Here is a 14,756-nt window from a genome sequence, read left to right as displayed (position 1 = left end):
CACAAAGTAATTCAATCTGAGAGGATCGGGGAGCCGACTCACCAGGTGGAGGTGCTTGCTGCCAGGCCCAACGACCTGGGCCCGGCTCCTAGAACCGCTTGTGCTGAAAAAAAAAAACAAAAAACTGACTCCCACTGGTTGTCTTCTGACCTCTACACACGTGTCATGCCACGTGTATGCTTATACACACCCATGCACATACAATAAGCAAATAAATAAGTGTAATGAAAAATTTAAATAAAAAAAAAACCCAAAGGTAAAAAGCCACTGAGGTGGGTGGTGGGTGGGGAGGAGTTGCTTTTCAGATCCCTTTAAAGCAGAAGTTCCCAACCTGTGGGCCGCTATCCTTTCACAAGGTCACGTATCAGATATTCTGCACAGCAAATATTTACATTATGATTTGTAACAGTAGCAAAATTACAGTTATGACATAGCAATGAAAATAATGTTTTGGTTGGGGGCCACCACACCATGAGGAACTGTATTAAAGCATCACAGCATTAGAGAGACTGAGAACCACTGACCTAGAGAAAAGTCATACAGTGACATTTTCTTTTTCAATTTTGGTTTTTCGAGACAGAGTTTCTCTGTGTAGCCCGGGCTGTCCTGGAACTCACTCTCTAGATCAGACTGGCCTTGAATTCACATAGATCTGCCTGCCTCTGCCTCCCGAGTGCTGGGATTAAGAGTGTGTGCCACCACTGTCCAGCTGATGCAGTGATTTTTAAAGTGAACCATACACCCAGCCATGTTGTCCTTCCTTGATTGCACAGGAAAAACAAAAGCAGGTATCCAAGGGTGTATTGTACCTGTGTGGCTAACGGGGGGGGGGGGGGAGGGAGCCTAGAGCAACACAATTGCCCATCGATGGGCCGATAGGTACAGAAAATGTCCACATGGTGAGCTGACACTCACAGTCAGATCCACGCAATGGGGTGTGACTCAGCCGTGACCAGGAAGCAGGTGGTGTGGACACAGGCCCCCCCCACAAGTGAATGGTGAGATAAGGATGAAAAGTGGAGGCTGTGTGTTAAAGGCTCCAACCCCAGCTTGGTGCTACACCAAATTAAAAGACCGTTTTAATATATGTTTGTGGGGTAGAGGGAGTCAGAGACGGTGCCAAGAGAGGTAGAGAGAGGGTACTTTTAGTACTTCTACTACACCCAAGTACTTTCGCTCTTGTGCTCTCTGCCACTGGGTAGCAGACACCAGGCTGGCCGACCCCCGTAAGCTTCTGGGTGATTCTCCTGCCTCCACGCTCCATCTCGCTAGGAGTGCTGAAGTCGTAATGCACTCTACTCTGTCCAACTCTTCGTGCAGGTCTGGGAATCAAACTCAGTAAAAGCACTTATACCCACTAAGCCGTCTCCCCAGCCCTGTGGTGCAAGCTTTAAGAGGTGGGGCCTGGAGAGCAGTCTTTAAGTTATTTACGGTATATCTTTAAAGGGGAGAGTGGGACCTGCCTCCTCCTCCTCCTCCTCCTCCTCCTCCTCCTCCTCCTCCTCACTTGTCTTCTTGGGGGGGGGGGGCGGGCGGCCTTCCTTCTCCTCGCTGTTTGTTGGCGCTATGTTCTGTCACAGGCCTCGAAGAATCAGGGCCAAAACCCTATACGCTGAAATCTCTGAAACTCTGAACCTAGATAAACCTTGCCTTCATTTATGATGACCGTCTCAGGGATTTTGTAAGGGCAACAAGCCAAGCTAACACAGAGAGGCAGCAAAGGACTGCAGGTACACTTCCCAGAAGATCCCGCGCAATGTGTTTCCCAGGGATGGATTACGGATCTGTGGTCTTCTAAGCATGAGGGAGTGGATTGCAAAAGAAGCTTCGGTAGCAAGGCCCGGGGACCCATTATGTCGATGGTGGCCATAGTTTCAATGTGCTGGAACCCCCGGGCAGTGGAGGCGCACGCCTTTAATCCTAGCACTCGGGAGGCAGAGGCAGGCGGATCGCTGTGAGTTCGAGGCCAGCCTGGTCTACAAAGTGAGTCCAGACAGCCAAGGTTACACAGAGAAACCCTGTCTCGAAAAACCAAAAAACAAAAAAACAAATCACTATGCTGGAACCTGTGAGGCGTGTAAAGTTTAAATATACCCACATTGTAGCTCATCAGTTGTACTTCAATAAAGCGTAGTGCAAAACTTGAAACCACTGAACGCGGGGGTGGGGAGGGCTCAGTCAGGGAAGCACATGCTGTGCAATCGTGAAGACCTGAGACTGATCCTCAACACCCATGTAAAAATCCGGGCATGCTAGTGCACGCTTGCTATCCCAGCACTGAGAAGCCAAAGACAGGCAGGTCCCTGGAGCTCACTGGCCAGCCAGAGTGCCAGGAGCCACTGAGAGAACCAGGCTTGAAACACAGGATGCCTCCTGAGGATCAGTACCTAAAGTTGACCTCTGGCCTCTACATATACACACACCCACGTGCCATGCACAGCCTTACACACGTGTACACGATACCCATATACACATGCCCCTGCATAAATACGCAATAAAAATTAAACCAGCAAAAAGCTGGGATAGAGAGATGACTTTTTGGTTAAGAGCACAAATTCTTCTTCCAGAGGACCCAAATTTGATCCCCAGCACCCCTATCAGATGGCTTACATCCACCTGTATCACCAGCCAGGAGCATCTGATGCCTCTGACATCCTTGGGCACCTTCACCCCTGTGCACAGACACGTGTACATAATTAAAGATGAAAATGATAATAATGCAGCAAATTTTAAAGTGTAGGAAACCCCAGCAGATCGGTGAGGTTCCTGGGAGACAGGGGGCACAACGGGAAAGCTAACCTTGCATATTACTAAAGCCCCAGAGGCGACAAGGTGGGACTACCTTTTTTTTTTTTTTTAAATGATGACCTCATTTCTGAGGCACGTTCATTACTGTCCAGCTCAATTCTTCTGTGAAGAAGGGAGGTGTGCACATGTGGGCAGGACATAAAAACAAGTTCCCAGTGTCTCCATTCAAGAGGACGTCTCTGTTTGCCTCCTGGCTGCAGACTAAGCATTGAAAACAGCATGAGGCAGTGGCTTAATAATTTGTCTTAAAATTTTAATCAATTAATGGCATAGGAGAAAGTAGGGCAAGTGCTGAGAGCTTGCCAGGCTCCGCTCTGTGTGCATTTGCACGCTTCTTCGTTGGGACTCTACAAAGGTCCAGCGCTGGCTTTCCCGGTTTCCCAGCAAGGCTAAAGGAGGCCACCACACAGTTGGACTCTGCATCCTCGGCCTGGTCAGGCTCCTAAGTCCTGAGACTCTCACCCAGTGGCGAGTCAAAGCCAGAACAAGAAGGGCTGAGAGCCTGCCGCGCCTTGACAGGAGATGCCCCGGACTCCTTGAAAGCTTGAAAAAGATTTAGAGAAGCAAAAAGGCATCTTTTTTCCAGCAGGGAGAAAGCATATGGCTCTCAGTTACCTGGGGAGGTGGCAGGCCCAGAATAGAAACACACGGGGCGGGGGGGGGGGGGGCAGCAGGGGCCAAATCACTCAGGAGGCTCTCAGCTCAAGAAGGCAGAGTAAGAAGGGTCGGGGAGCGCATCCGCATTCCTATCTGCTGCCTCTGGCTTGGGTCCACACCAGGGGACCACCTACCTGCTGGCTTTGGGGCGAAAGTCATATTTTATCATGTCTGTGTGCCTCAGTTTCTTCATATGTGCAGTGGGGGAGGGGCAGGTCATAGCCCTACAGTAGGGTACAGTGAGAGCTAGGGTCCACTTGCAGAGCTAAAAACCCCATGTGGTATTGTCCTACCCAATCACCAAGATAGGAAAAGTGAGGCCGTGGGAGGTCAAAAAGCCTCAGCAAATACAACAAGCTGGCCAGGTTCAAAAGAGATCCTGGCTCTTAATGGTTTCCATGGACCTGTTTCTCCCAGGTACTTGGGAACAGTTAACTAGTAGCCAAGAAGCTTTCTAGCAACCCCTGGGCTGGCGGGGAATATGGGGGAATGTGGGACTGGTGCCTGCAGTCAGACACAGAGGGAAAGGAGCTGCATCTGACCACACAGAGGATGAGTAGTCAGGACAGCCTGCCTGGCAGAGGCAGCTCAAGAGCTCTATGTGCCTCCAGGATCTGTGTCACTGGACACTCATGATGCACCAGCCCTAGGGTGGTGCCCTTGGGTGAGCCCTGGTAGTCTTCCCAATAGTTTTGTGAGTGGTGTGACAGATGGGGGAACTGAGCCTGAGAGTAGTCACATGATTTCCTAAGAGGTACTAATCAGGACGGAGTCTGAAATGGAAATCATATATTGATCCAACAGCCTGTGTGTTTTTAACCTGTGTGCTTTGAACCACTCCACTGCACTGCTGGGGCCAGGGGGTTGGCTAGAGGCTTTCCGCAGGAACAGGAAAGAGAGAGACACTACACATAGAGATAAAGTATCTGGGCATCTCCATCCCCCACACCATAAGGCTCAAACTTGCAGGATACACACACAGTAGGTCTAAATGCTGGCGTGCATAGTTGGCCCAAATACTAGCGCATGCTGTAGGCATAGATAAACGCACACAGTAGATCTAAAGTCCAGGACACATAGTAGGCCTGGATGCCGAAGTGCACAGTTGGTCCAAATATCAGAGCACACAGTAGGCTGAGATGCCAGGACGTACAGTAGGTCTACATGTAGTTCACACAGTAGGTCTAGTTGCAGGTCACACAGTAGGTCTAAATCTATGTGCAGATGTGGCCCTCTGGCCCTGTATCCTGCAGATGCCACAGTGTCCAGCCCATTCTTTGATGAGCCTCAGCTCCTCCTATTCCCAGCTTTTCAAAAACACAATTACTCGCCCTTCAGAGGCGCCGTCAGTGTTGGTAAACTCCAGCCGCTAAACTGCATTGCCCCTATCTACGCACAAATGCTGCAGTTATTAATAGCTGATCGATCTGCTCTCAGGCCATTGCTGATGAGAGCGGCCTCCACCCCACCTCCTCCTCCTCCGGCCCCCTGTTGCCCGAGAAGGAGTCCTATCCAGCCTTCAGATCAATGCCACTCAGTGCTGGGGGCGGGGTGGGCTCTGAGCCACTTAATCCACTTTCCCGGGACAACAGTGGAAGCAAGATCTCAGGGTTTGATGAAGGAGAGGAGGCGGTTAGGTCTGGATCAAAGCTGTGACCTGGCAGCTTTGGATCGGGGATGAGAGCCAGACCGTGCACGGGATGAGGCTGCGCCCGGGCTCAGATGGTAGCTGAGATAGGAGAAAGGCAGCGCGGGGTGCACAGGGATACGCTTATCTCACCTACTTTCTGTGATTTAAGATTACCCAAAGTAATGTTATCTTATAAAGCAGGAACAAGGTGTCTGCAGGAAGAAATGGCGAGAACAGAGGGGTTGTGACTGCAGGAAGGGGAGGGAATGGGGTGAGGAGGAGGCTCAGAAGGCCCTGTGGGCAAATCCTGGTCTTTTTTTTTTTTTTTCTTTTTGTTCATTTCTCCTAAAAGCTGAGGAAGACTTTTTTTAAAAATATGTTATTAATTTATTCATATTACATCTCAATTGTTTTCCCATCCCTTGTATCCTCCCATTCCTCCCTCCCTCCCGCTTTCCCCCTACTCCCCTCCCCTATGACTGTGACTGAGGGGGACCTCTTCCCCCTGCATATGCTCATAGGGTATCAAGTCTCTTCTTGGTGGCCTGCTATCCTTCCTCTGAGTGCCACCAGGCCTCCCCATCAAGGGGACGTGGTCAAATATGTGGCACCAGAATTCGTGTGAAAGTCAGTCCCCACTCTCCACTCAACTGTGGAGAATGTCCTGTCCATTGGCTAGACCTGGGTAGGGGTTCAAAGTTTACTGCACGTATTGTCCTTGGCTGGTGCCATAGTTTGAGCATGGACCCCTGGGCCCAGATTTGCCCATTATAATGTTCTTCTTGTAGGTTTCTAGGACCCCAGATACTTCTATTTCCCCATTCTCCTATAGGGCCAGCAGGATCTCCCACGCTCTCGGGAGAGGCTGGACACCCCTGCAGTGTCTAGACGCCTAGCTAAAAGGCGGCTATAGCTCAGAGGGTCTGACCCAGGCAGGGTCCTGACTACTGCAGGGCAGGAAGGGCAGGCAGCTTGGAGCTTGCTGCGGTCTGAAATGGTCCTGTCTCTGGGCCACTGATCCTGTACTCTCCAAGAGACAGAACCTAATGAGGAAGCTTTTGAAGGGGTTTAGGCTGGGGAAGGACCTGCTTCAGATTCTGCATGAAAGGAGAATTAAAAGGTACAGAAACCCCACTTAAATTCTGAACCCCGCAGGCTGGAGAGATGACTCAGTGATTAAGAGCCTGCTCTTCCAGAGATCCTGAGTTCAATTCCCAGCAACCATCTATAATGTGATCTGATGCCCTCTTCTGGCCTATAGGTGTACTGTAGGCAGAGCACTGTATACATAATAATGAATAAATAAATCTTTAAAAAAAAAAATTCTGAACCCTGCTTGGCTTCAGGCGAGAATGAGGAGTAGGGACACAGTGAAGAAAGGGTAATCGTGTAGCTCAGGACCTGTGACCAGGTGGACACCCAGGACCTGAGCACTCACTGCCTGGGACCATGGAGCAAGAGCTGTCAAGCATGCACCCATTGGATGATGTAGGTTAATGGCCAAGCCAGGCATGAAGAAACCTGGAGCACCAAGTGAATCTGTAGGAAGAGACCCAGATGGGAAGCTGTCTTTTCTTAAAAGCACCAAGCCACGGGTCCACTGAGCTGTCTTCCACACCACCTGTGAGATGTCACCCACACGGCATATTGCTCGTGTTACCGTTACTTGAGCGTGTCATCAGCAGAGTGCTTCCCAAACGCGCCCCCAGTGCTGAGATCACACAGCTCCGTCTGCACAGACAACCCGTGGGGTGGTCACCTGCATCTCCACCTGTGCGTCAGCCGTGTCCCTACTATCTGGTGACATCACCCAGGAGCCTCTGGCTACACCCCAGTCTCCTGAGCCTGTTTCTTTACACGCCCCCTGCACCTGTCTCCCTCGAAAGCCACTTAAGCGGGCCGGCTGCATAATAGACACCTGTGAGGATAGCCAAAACATGTCACTTAAGGTGGCTGTCACTCAGCTGCCATGCGCAGCAAGTACATTGCTGTTCCCAATCTAGCGGTGTTACAAAGAAAATCATTCCCAGGGGAGACAGGTTCCCTGCTGTTCCCACTGTCAAGGCACTTCCTTCTGGGAGGAGGAGAAGAAGGGGTGGCGGTGCGGTGGCATCTCCCCCCCCCCACCCCGCCACCCCCCGCACCCCCCAAAGGGCACTCCTCACACTTCAGTCCTTCCTGACAGCGAGGAGACCAGATGGCAACCTCTGTGTAGTCTATGGAAATGAGGGTGTTGTTTATGCTAATGAGTGCTGGGTGCTGTGCAAGGGAGGGGCTGCTAGGGGAGCTGGCTCAGCTCAAAGTGACAACTGTTTAGGAAGAGGCTGAGAGCCCAGGTGGGGGGAGTGGCAACAGGGGTGGTGGGTGGGGGTGGGGGTGTGCGGAGTGCATTGAAGTGACTCAGGAGCAAAAGAAGCTGAGGCAGCCTGGAACCTGAGGTTAAACTGCTCATCACAAACAAATGAAAGAGAGGCTTGGAGCAGGCAGAGAAGGGAGGGAGGGGGGATGAAGGGTCACATGCAAGGGACCTTCCCAGATGGGGGAGGATGGGAGATAGGGGGTGGCGCCCAGGAAGATCCTGGAGCTGACTCTGGCTTCTCCATCCCCTACGGGCTGGGCTGGTTAAGTGGGGGAAAGACCATGAACAAATGTGGGTGTCTCCCCTGGGTTTCTGCCCGCTTTGGGAATGTGACGATGGATACTGACACAGGATCCTCAGAAACAGGCCAGCAGAGGCTGGGATTTGATGAAATTTGAATTTGTCCAGCTTAGTACCAGGGTGAGGCTCCTGCTGCTCAAAGTGCCTCTTCCTTCTTGGAGCACCACAGGCTGAGGGCCTCCCACAGCCTCTGAGCAGGTGTGTGCAGCACTTTCGAGTGTTTATTGAAGGCTATCTTCACTGTGGTCCTAGGATGTGCCATCACCATTTTTCTTTTAAATGAGAAAGTGGATGCTCAAAGGTGTGGCTTCCCCAGAATCCCATAGGTTCCACACAGGGGGAAGCATCATTTAAACTTGGTTCTCAGAGCTCTTTGCCACCTAGATGGCAGAAAAGAGCTGCCACAGTTCTGATTGGACCCTCCAGGAAGAAAAAAGAATAGCATATCAGCTCATTGTAGTGTGATCTGACCCTTTAGGCCCTGTAGGTTCTAGATCTTTCCGTAGAGCTATCAGACTCTGGTCTGTTTACCCACAGCTTATGAACTGAGAATTTTTTTTAAAAAACAATCTTAAATGGATGGAGAAGAAAAAGAAAAGCTTAAGTCTACTCTGTAACATGAAAGTCCTGAGCAGCACAAAGCTTGCTGGGTGGCCACGAATAAAGTTTTATTGAAACTCCAGCACTCTGATTGGTTGACAGCCTGCCTTCAACTGTCTGTGTGCTATGAGGAAACAGTGACACGCTTTAAGGGAGACCCTCTTTAAGACTTTTTTAGGTTAGTTTTTAAATTGTAAGCATATGAGTGTTTTACGTGCATTTTGTGTGTACCCCATGTGTATGTAGCACCCATGGCAGCCAGAAGAGGGCGTCAGATCCTCTGGAACTGAAGTTACAGACAGTTGTGAGCTCCCATGTAGATGCTGGGAATCAGATCTGGGTCCTCTGCAAGAGCAACACATGCTCCTAATCACTGATCCATCTTTCCCAACCCCCAAGGTTGTTCATTTGTGTTTGTTTTTGTTTTTTTTTTTAATTTTCTTATGTGCGTCTGTGTCTGGGGCAGGTATGCACATAAGTTTAGGTACTCACAGGGCCCAGAGGTGCCAGATACTCCTGGAGCTGGAGTTATAGGCTGTTATAAACGGCCCAGTGTAGATGCTGAGACCCAAATGCAGGTCCTCTGCAGAAGTTCAGAGCTATCTCTCCAGGCCCAAGACCAACGTCAAAGAGAAACAAAACCTGAGATATTGCTCTTGAACCTTTCCAGTGAAAAGGCAAAAGGGAAACTTGAGGGGACTCCTACACCCCGGGGCTGGGGACCTTGAAGGCAGAGCACTTCCCCTCAGCTCAGACTGTGCTGAGCACACATATTGTAGCATGCATGTGGAATGTTTGCCAGCTTCCCCGTGCCCCCGTCCACCAGAGTGAGGGATTCCTTGGGATGTACTTTTGTTTACTGTGGTGTCCTTAGGGCTGGGTATAAAATAGCCCCTTGGCAGTATAAAGACAGGACTCCATGGTCTCACGGTGGCAATTTTTGTTGTACACAGTGGGGCAGTCATGACTATCCCATGCCTTAGTCTCTCAGTTTATAGGATGTCATGACCACTCCCTGCACTGCACCATGGCTGTGGAGGGTGGCATAAAAATGGTCCCACAGGTTGATATATTTAAATGCTGTCCCTTGAGTTGGTGGAACTATTTGGGAAGGATTAGGAGGTGTGGCCTTGTTGGAGGAGAGGTGTCACTAAGGTTGGGCTTTGAGGTTTCAAAAGCCCATGCCAGATCCCACCGCCTCCTCCCGCCTGCCCTCTCCCCCTCCTGCCTTCAGATGAGGGTGTAAGTAGCTCTCAGCTATTGCTCCAGGGCCATGATGGTCATGAACTAGCTCTCTGAAACTGTAAGCGAACCCCTAATTAAATCCTCTCTTCCATACTTGCCTTGGTCATGCTGTCTCTTCACAACAATAAAACAATAGCTAAGACAATGGTGGTTGTGAGGAACGAATGGGGCCAGGCCTCTCTAAGCCCAGCCCCTCTAAACCTGCGTCACCCACAGGACATCCTGAGAGTGGCCCATGACCAGCATGGCAGCTGTTCTGGGGCACAGATTTGGCTCAGGCTGAACAAACATTCCCCATCCCTCACTGTAGTGCCAGGCGCAGAGCCTGTATACCATGGCTGTTGCACAAGTGCCATTTTCCCTCCAGGTCTAGACCACAGGTGTGCAATGCCTTTGTAGAGTGGATGAGTAGAGCCTGGACTGGTACTGAGGCTGACCTCCCGCAGCGCTGCTTACTCAGCTCTGAAATACCAGCCTTACCCTTTCATCTGCTTCCCCCCCGCAGGCTGCCTGAAGTTCGGATCTCAGACAATGGTCCCTATGAGTGCCACGTGGGCATCTACGACCGAGCCACAAGGGAGAAGGTGGTCCTCGCCTCAGGCAACATCTTCCTCAACGTCATGGGTGAGTCAGTGTCCCCAGAAGGAGGGATGTGGCTGTGTGCATTAACACACAAGCAGGCTAGCCTGAGACATCTTGAATCCTTATGGTAAATTTAAAGGCCTCTCTCCTAACTACTGCCCTTTCCTGGAAGAAGGAAAAGGCCAGGCTGTGGCAAGCTGTGACCGTGAGACCCAGCCCCAGTGGCCTTTCATTAGAAACCCATTCCCTTCACGGCTCCTTGAAGGACCCAGAGTCGGCTTCATACCCCAGTCTTCATGGCCTAGGTTTGTGAAGAGCTGCTGGTTGATTGGACTAAAGGAGTCACCGAGGGAAGAATGACTGGTGTCCAGGGACAGCCGGCTACCACAGCCCCTGAGCCACATTTATAGAAGGTTGGCAAGGGATGTTGATCTCTTAAGCCACCTAGAACCCTTAAGGCGTGGTAGGGCTAGCAGCGGGAGGCCCTGAGCCTGTAGCTGTTGCAGCCCTGATCCCCATCTGAGGCCAAGGCAGTATCAATAGAAGGCTCGAAGAGCAGGTGCTGGGAGAATCCTCCACAGGGGGTGACTGCCCAGGAGCCTCCAGGGAGGGGACCCAGAGCCTCAGCTGTGACATTACCCCCCCCCAAGACTCCTTCTGTGCTTTTCAGGGTTTGGGGGGATTGAAAGCTCATCGAGTTAGAAAACATTCTGGGCTGAGTGTGGGGCCTCTTGGGTTCTCACTCGTCTCTGTACCTCCATTTACACATCTGTGACAGGGGACGGTAATACTGGCATGTGTCCAGTTGTTGCGTCATTGGCTGAATCAGGCCTGACCAAGCCTCAGTTTCCCTGCTGGAGAGGCCAAGGCCTTGCTGTGACTGGTCACGGGAAATTCCACCAGCGCGATTCCTCCTGCCCAGTGAACCGTCACTCCTGCTGCTCCTCTGCAGGCATGCTGGGGCTTGGCCTTGACCCAGCCTCTGTGTCTCTTGTTTTTCTTACCAAATAATATTTGTCAGGGCAACAAAGCCTCCTGTATTCTGGCAATCAATGAGAGCACAAAGGCCCTGCGGAAAGTCCTCGATCTAGGGAAATTGAAAACCTCCCAAGGCCAGACCTCGGAAGCAACATTGATCCCGTCATAGAAGCTTGGGGAGGAGGTGGCATAGCTGGGAAGACTGGCTGCCTCCTCAGACAGAGCATGCTCAGTGCTCAGCGCCCCCTCCCCACTAGCCACACCAGGGAAGAAACTCTGCTCAGCCTGCACCATCCGGGGTCTCCCAGGCCAGTGAGAGATCCAGGGCCCCGTTAGTTACTCATTCAACGTTTCTGAAACGTCCAGAGCACCTTCTCTGGGTCCAGAAAGAAGGAAAAACTTTGAACAGGATGGAGTTCCTGTCGTTGGTGAGTTGGTGGCGCAGGTGTGTGAGCCAGGTGTGCGGATGAAGTGGTAAAGTGGCAGGTGACTGTGACAGATGCTGGAAGGGACAGTAGAGCAAGATGGTAGTAAAGAGAACTTGCCAAAGAAGAGACTGTTAACTAGGAGGCCAAGTCCCTCTGCAGCCACCCGGAGCTTACCTAGGGTGCTTGCACATACCCACACATCATACCATTCCAGTCTGGTAGCTAACAAGGAAGGAAAGACTATGCTGAACCTTGCTTGGTTTTTGTTTTTGAGACAGGATCTCATGTAGCTCAGGCTGGCCTCAGATTCTGTCTAGCCAATGGTGACCTTAAACTTGCAATCCTCCTGTTTCTACCTCCCCAGCGCTGGGATTGCAGGTATGTGCCACCATGCCTGGTTTATGAGATGCCGGGAATTGAACCCAGGACTTCATATGTGCAAGGCGAGCACTCCGCCCACTGAGCCACATGCCTGGCTTTATGAGGAACATTTTGTAGACGCCTCTCTGTTTGACCAGTGTTCATGGCTCCTCAGAACCTTGAGTCATCTGAGAAGTGAAAGTTCTGGAAGTCTGGGTGCCTTTGGGAATGGTGAGAGCAGTGAGAGTGCTCCACCTACCTGGCCTGCCAGGGCCTTCTCTCTAGAGTGCACCCATCTGTGACTCTGGGGTCCACCTGTCTTTGCACCTTGTCCTGGAGGAGGAGCCAGGGTCTCCTGTAGCCTTGAGATGGGCAGCGGCTGCCCACACTGGATGTGCCAGCTATGGAAGTCTTCCCTTTAGTGACATCACACACCACCCACCCACACTGTCACTATGATAGCATCTCTTCCTTTCTGCCATGTCTGCACCCAGTGACTCAGCAACTGTCAACCAAAACTGGGGAGGATGTGATGACGTATCGGCGCATCTGTGTTCTGTGTTGTTGTTATGTGTCCTTGCCCATGTGTACACAGAGGCCAGACGGAGGTATCGGGTGTCGTCCACCCAGTGGCAGGGTCTCTTTGACCCTGAACTAGAAGCTTGAGTTTTTTAGCTAGGCTGGCAGCCAGCAAGCCCCAGCAGTCCTCTCTCTGCCCTCCATGCTGGGCACATTCAGAACCTATCCAGCTTTTCCAGGGGGTGCTGGGATTTGAACCCCAGGCCTCACGTTTGCATGCAGGTTCTCTTAACCGCTGAGCTGTCTATCCAGCCCAAAGAAGTTTTCACCTTAGTTTTAAATTTGTGTGTGTATGTGTGTGTGTGTGTGTGTGTGTGTGTGTGTGTGTGTGCGTGTATGTGTGTACATACATGCTTACATGTGTGAAGAGTGCATGTATGTGGGTGCACCTGCATACGGAAGCCAAGGCTGATATTGACAGTCATCCTCAATCGCTCTTCCACTCTATTCATGGAGTCAGGGTCTCTCAATCGAACCCAGAGCTTGCTGATATGACTGTTCTGCCTATCCAGCTTGTTTCTGGGGAATTCCCAGTGGGCCACCATACCTACCCCGCATTTACGTGCACTGAGGGGGCGGGGATTTGAATTTTAGTTCTCACGCTTGTGCCACATCAAGCTCTTTAACCACTGAGCCATCCCCCAGCCCTGAGAGGGCTTTTAAATTATGCTTCCTCCTAACTCAATGACTTTCTTCAAATATGTTTGGTTTCCAAAATCACAGGCCTTCATGATCTAGGCTTGTCCTGTGACGCCACCCAGATCCTTTCTCATGGTCTCAGAGACCCTCCAAGTGAGAAGAGGTCATTCAATGCCTGGGTCTGCTTTGTTAGTACCCAACAGCTAATAGTGAGGTAGGACAGAACCCCAGATTGGGAGCACAGAGGGTCTCCCAGGATAGTGGGCTGTGGGCTGGGCCCATGCCACCCCCACCAAGGCCACTGGTGCACTGTCAGTCCACCACAGCTACTCACAGAGGCCTCTGGGTGGAGAAGAAACTGAGAGAGTAGCTGCAATTTCACGCCTATCACACCCCACTATGCGGCCAGGGAAGACATTTGGGAGGCCCGTGAGCGACACCGAGGGTGTGTGCTGCACACAACCATTAAAATGTTTTTTATCCAAGCTGCCGACAAATTGTGAGCCAATTTGAGAGCTGCGTGCTGGGCTCTGGGAATGTGTTACACACAGTCACAGGAGATGGTGAGGCTGCTTCCTGGAGGAGCAGGTCACGGGGGTGAGCATGCTAAGGGGCTTGCGTTACAAGCAATTAAACATAATGAGGCTTCAGCTCCTCGCCCCCCACCAAAGCTGCCGCCTTCCTCCTGAGTGGCCAGGGGCAGCACCTCAGCCACAGGTCACGGCATCTTGTTTGTGCTGGTCCCAGCTCAGTGCTCAAGGCTGATCACCTGACCCTACCAGGGCTCCTACAGGCTCCCGTTGTCCTTGTTTTATAGAGCAGGGAACAGAGACCCTGAGAGTTAATAGAACTGCTGTGGGAGGGCCAGAGTCTGGTGCTAGGAGGTCCTATGCGGCTTGCCTTGTCCACAGCTAGCAGCCTACCCAGCTCCACCCAGACTCCCAAGGGAACACCCATCCTTTTGACATAGGTTGTCTGTAACCCAAATACCTACCGCCCTGGGTATAGGGCAGAGGCCTTACTCACAGAGCCTAGGCTGGAGCATCCAGTGCTGAACTCTACTACAGTCAAGTGGGGCTGCGGTACCTGGGCGAGGATGTAGGGTCCTGGGAGAGGGGGAGGAAACCTTCACACTGCCTCCCTTCCCATTCTCTCATCCCCATCCTTCCAAACAGAGCACGGGACCGGGCATGACAACCGTAAGGTCACACTTGGGGAATAGGGCTTAGGACATCACCATATGTTTGGGGAAACAGTATCAAATCATGGCAGTAATGGAGAAAGGAGGGAGGAGGGAGGAGGGAGGGAGGAGGCAGTGATTCGGATGCCACTGCTCTGTGTTCCCAGCAACATAGTCAAATGGCAATGTGTGGGAAACACACCAGGCTCAGCTGTTCACGTGTTCCCTTGAGGACTCTCGGGAGCTTGAAGAGGTAACCCTGCCACTTTCCCTTTGACGGAGAGTGAAACAGAAAGGTGGGGTCACTTGCCTGGGTTCCCTAGCCAGAAAATAGGGGGTATGGTAGGGGACAAAGCTTTACCCTATGCCATAACTATTAGTCTCGGTCTTGTTTTATTGCTGCGAAGAGAC

General features: G+C 51.5%; 1 protein-coding gene across 5 annotated transcripts in view; it reads left to right on the top strand.

Moving 5' to 3' along the window:
* Positions 1-14,756, top strand: part of IGSF21 (immunoglobin superfamily member 21) — a 375,328-nt gene that overhangs the window by 330,168 nt on the left and 30,404 nt on the right. For all 5 annotated transcript variants that reach the window (XM_084787969.1, XM_084787966.1, XM_084787970.1 and 2 more), the window contains exon 4: positions 10,105-10,223. In XM_084787969.1, coding sequence (XP_084644095.1) covers positions 10,105-10,223 — 119 coding nt within the window. The remainder of the gene's footprint in view (positions 1-10,104; positions 10,224-14,756) is intronic.

This window comes from Acomys minous (genome assembly GCF_964271855.1).
Source record: "Acomys minous genome assembly, chromosome: 6".
Lineage (NCBI taxonomy): Eukaryota > Metazoa > Chordata > Mammalia > Rodentia > Muridae > Acomys > Acomys minous.
This window is presented reverse-complemented; position numbering and strand designations above follow the sequence as displayed.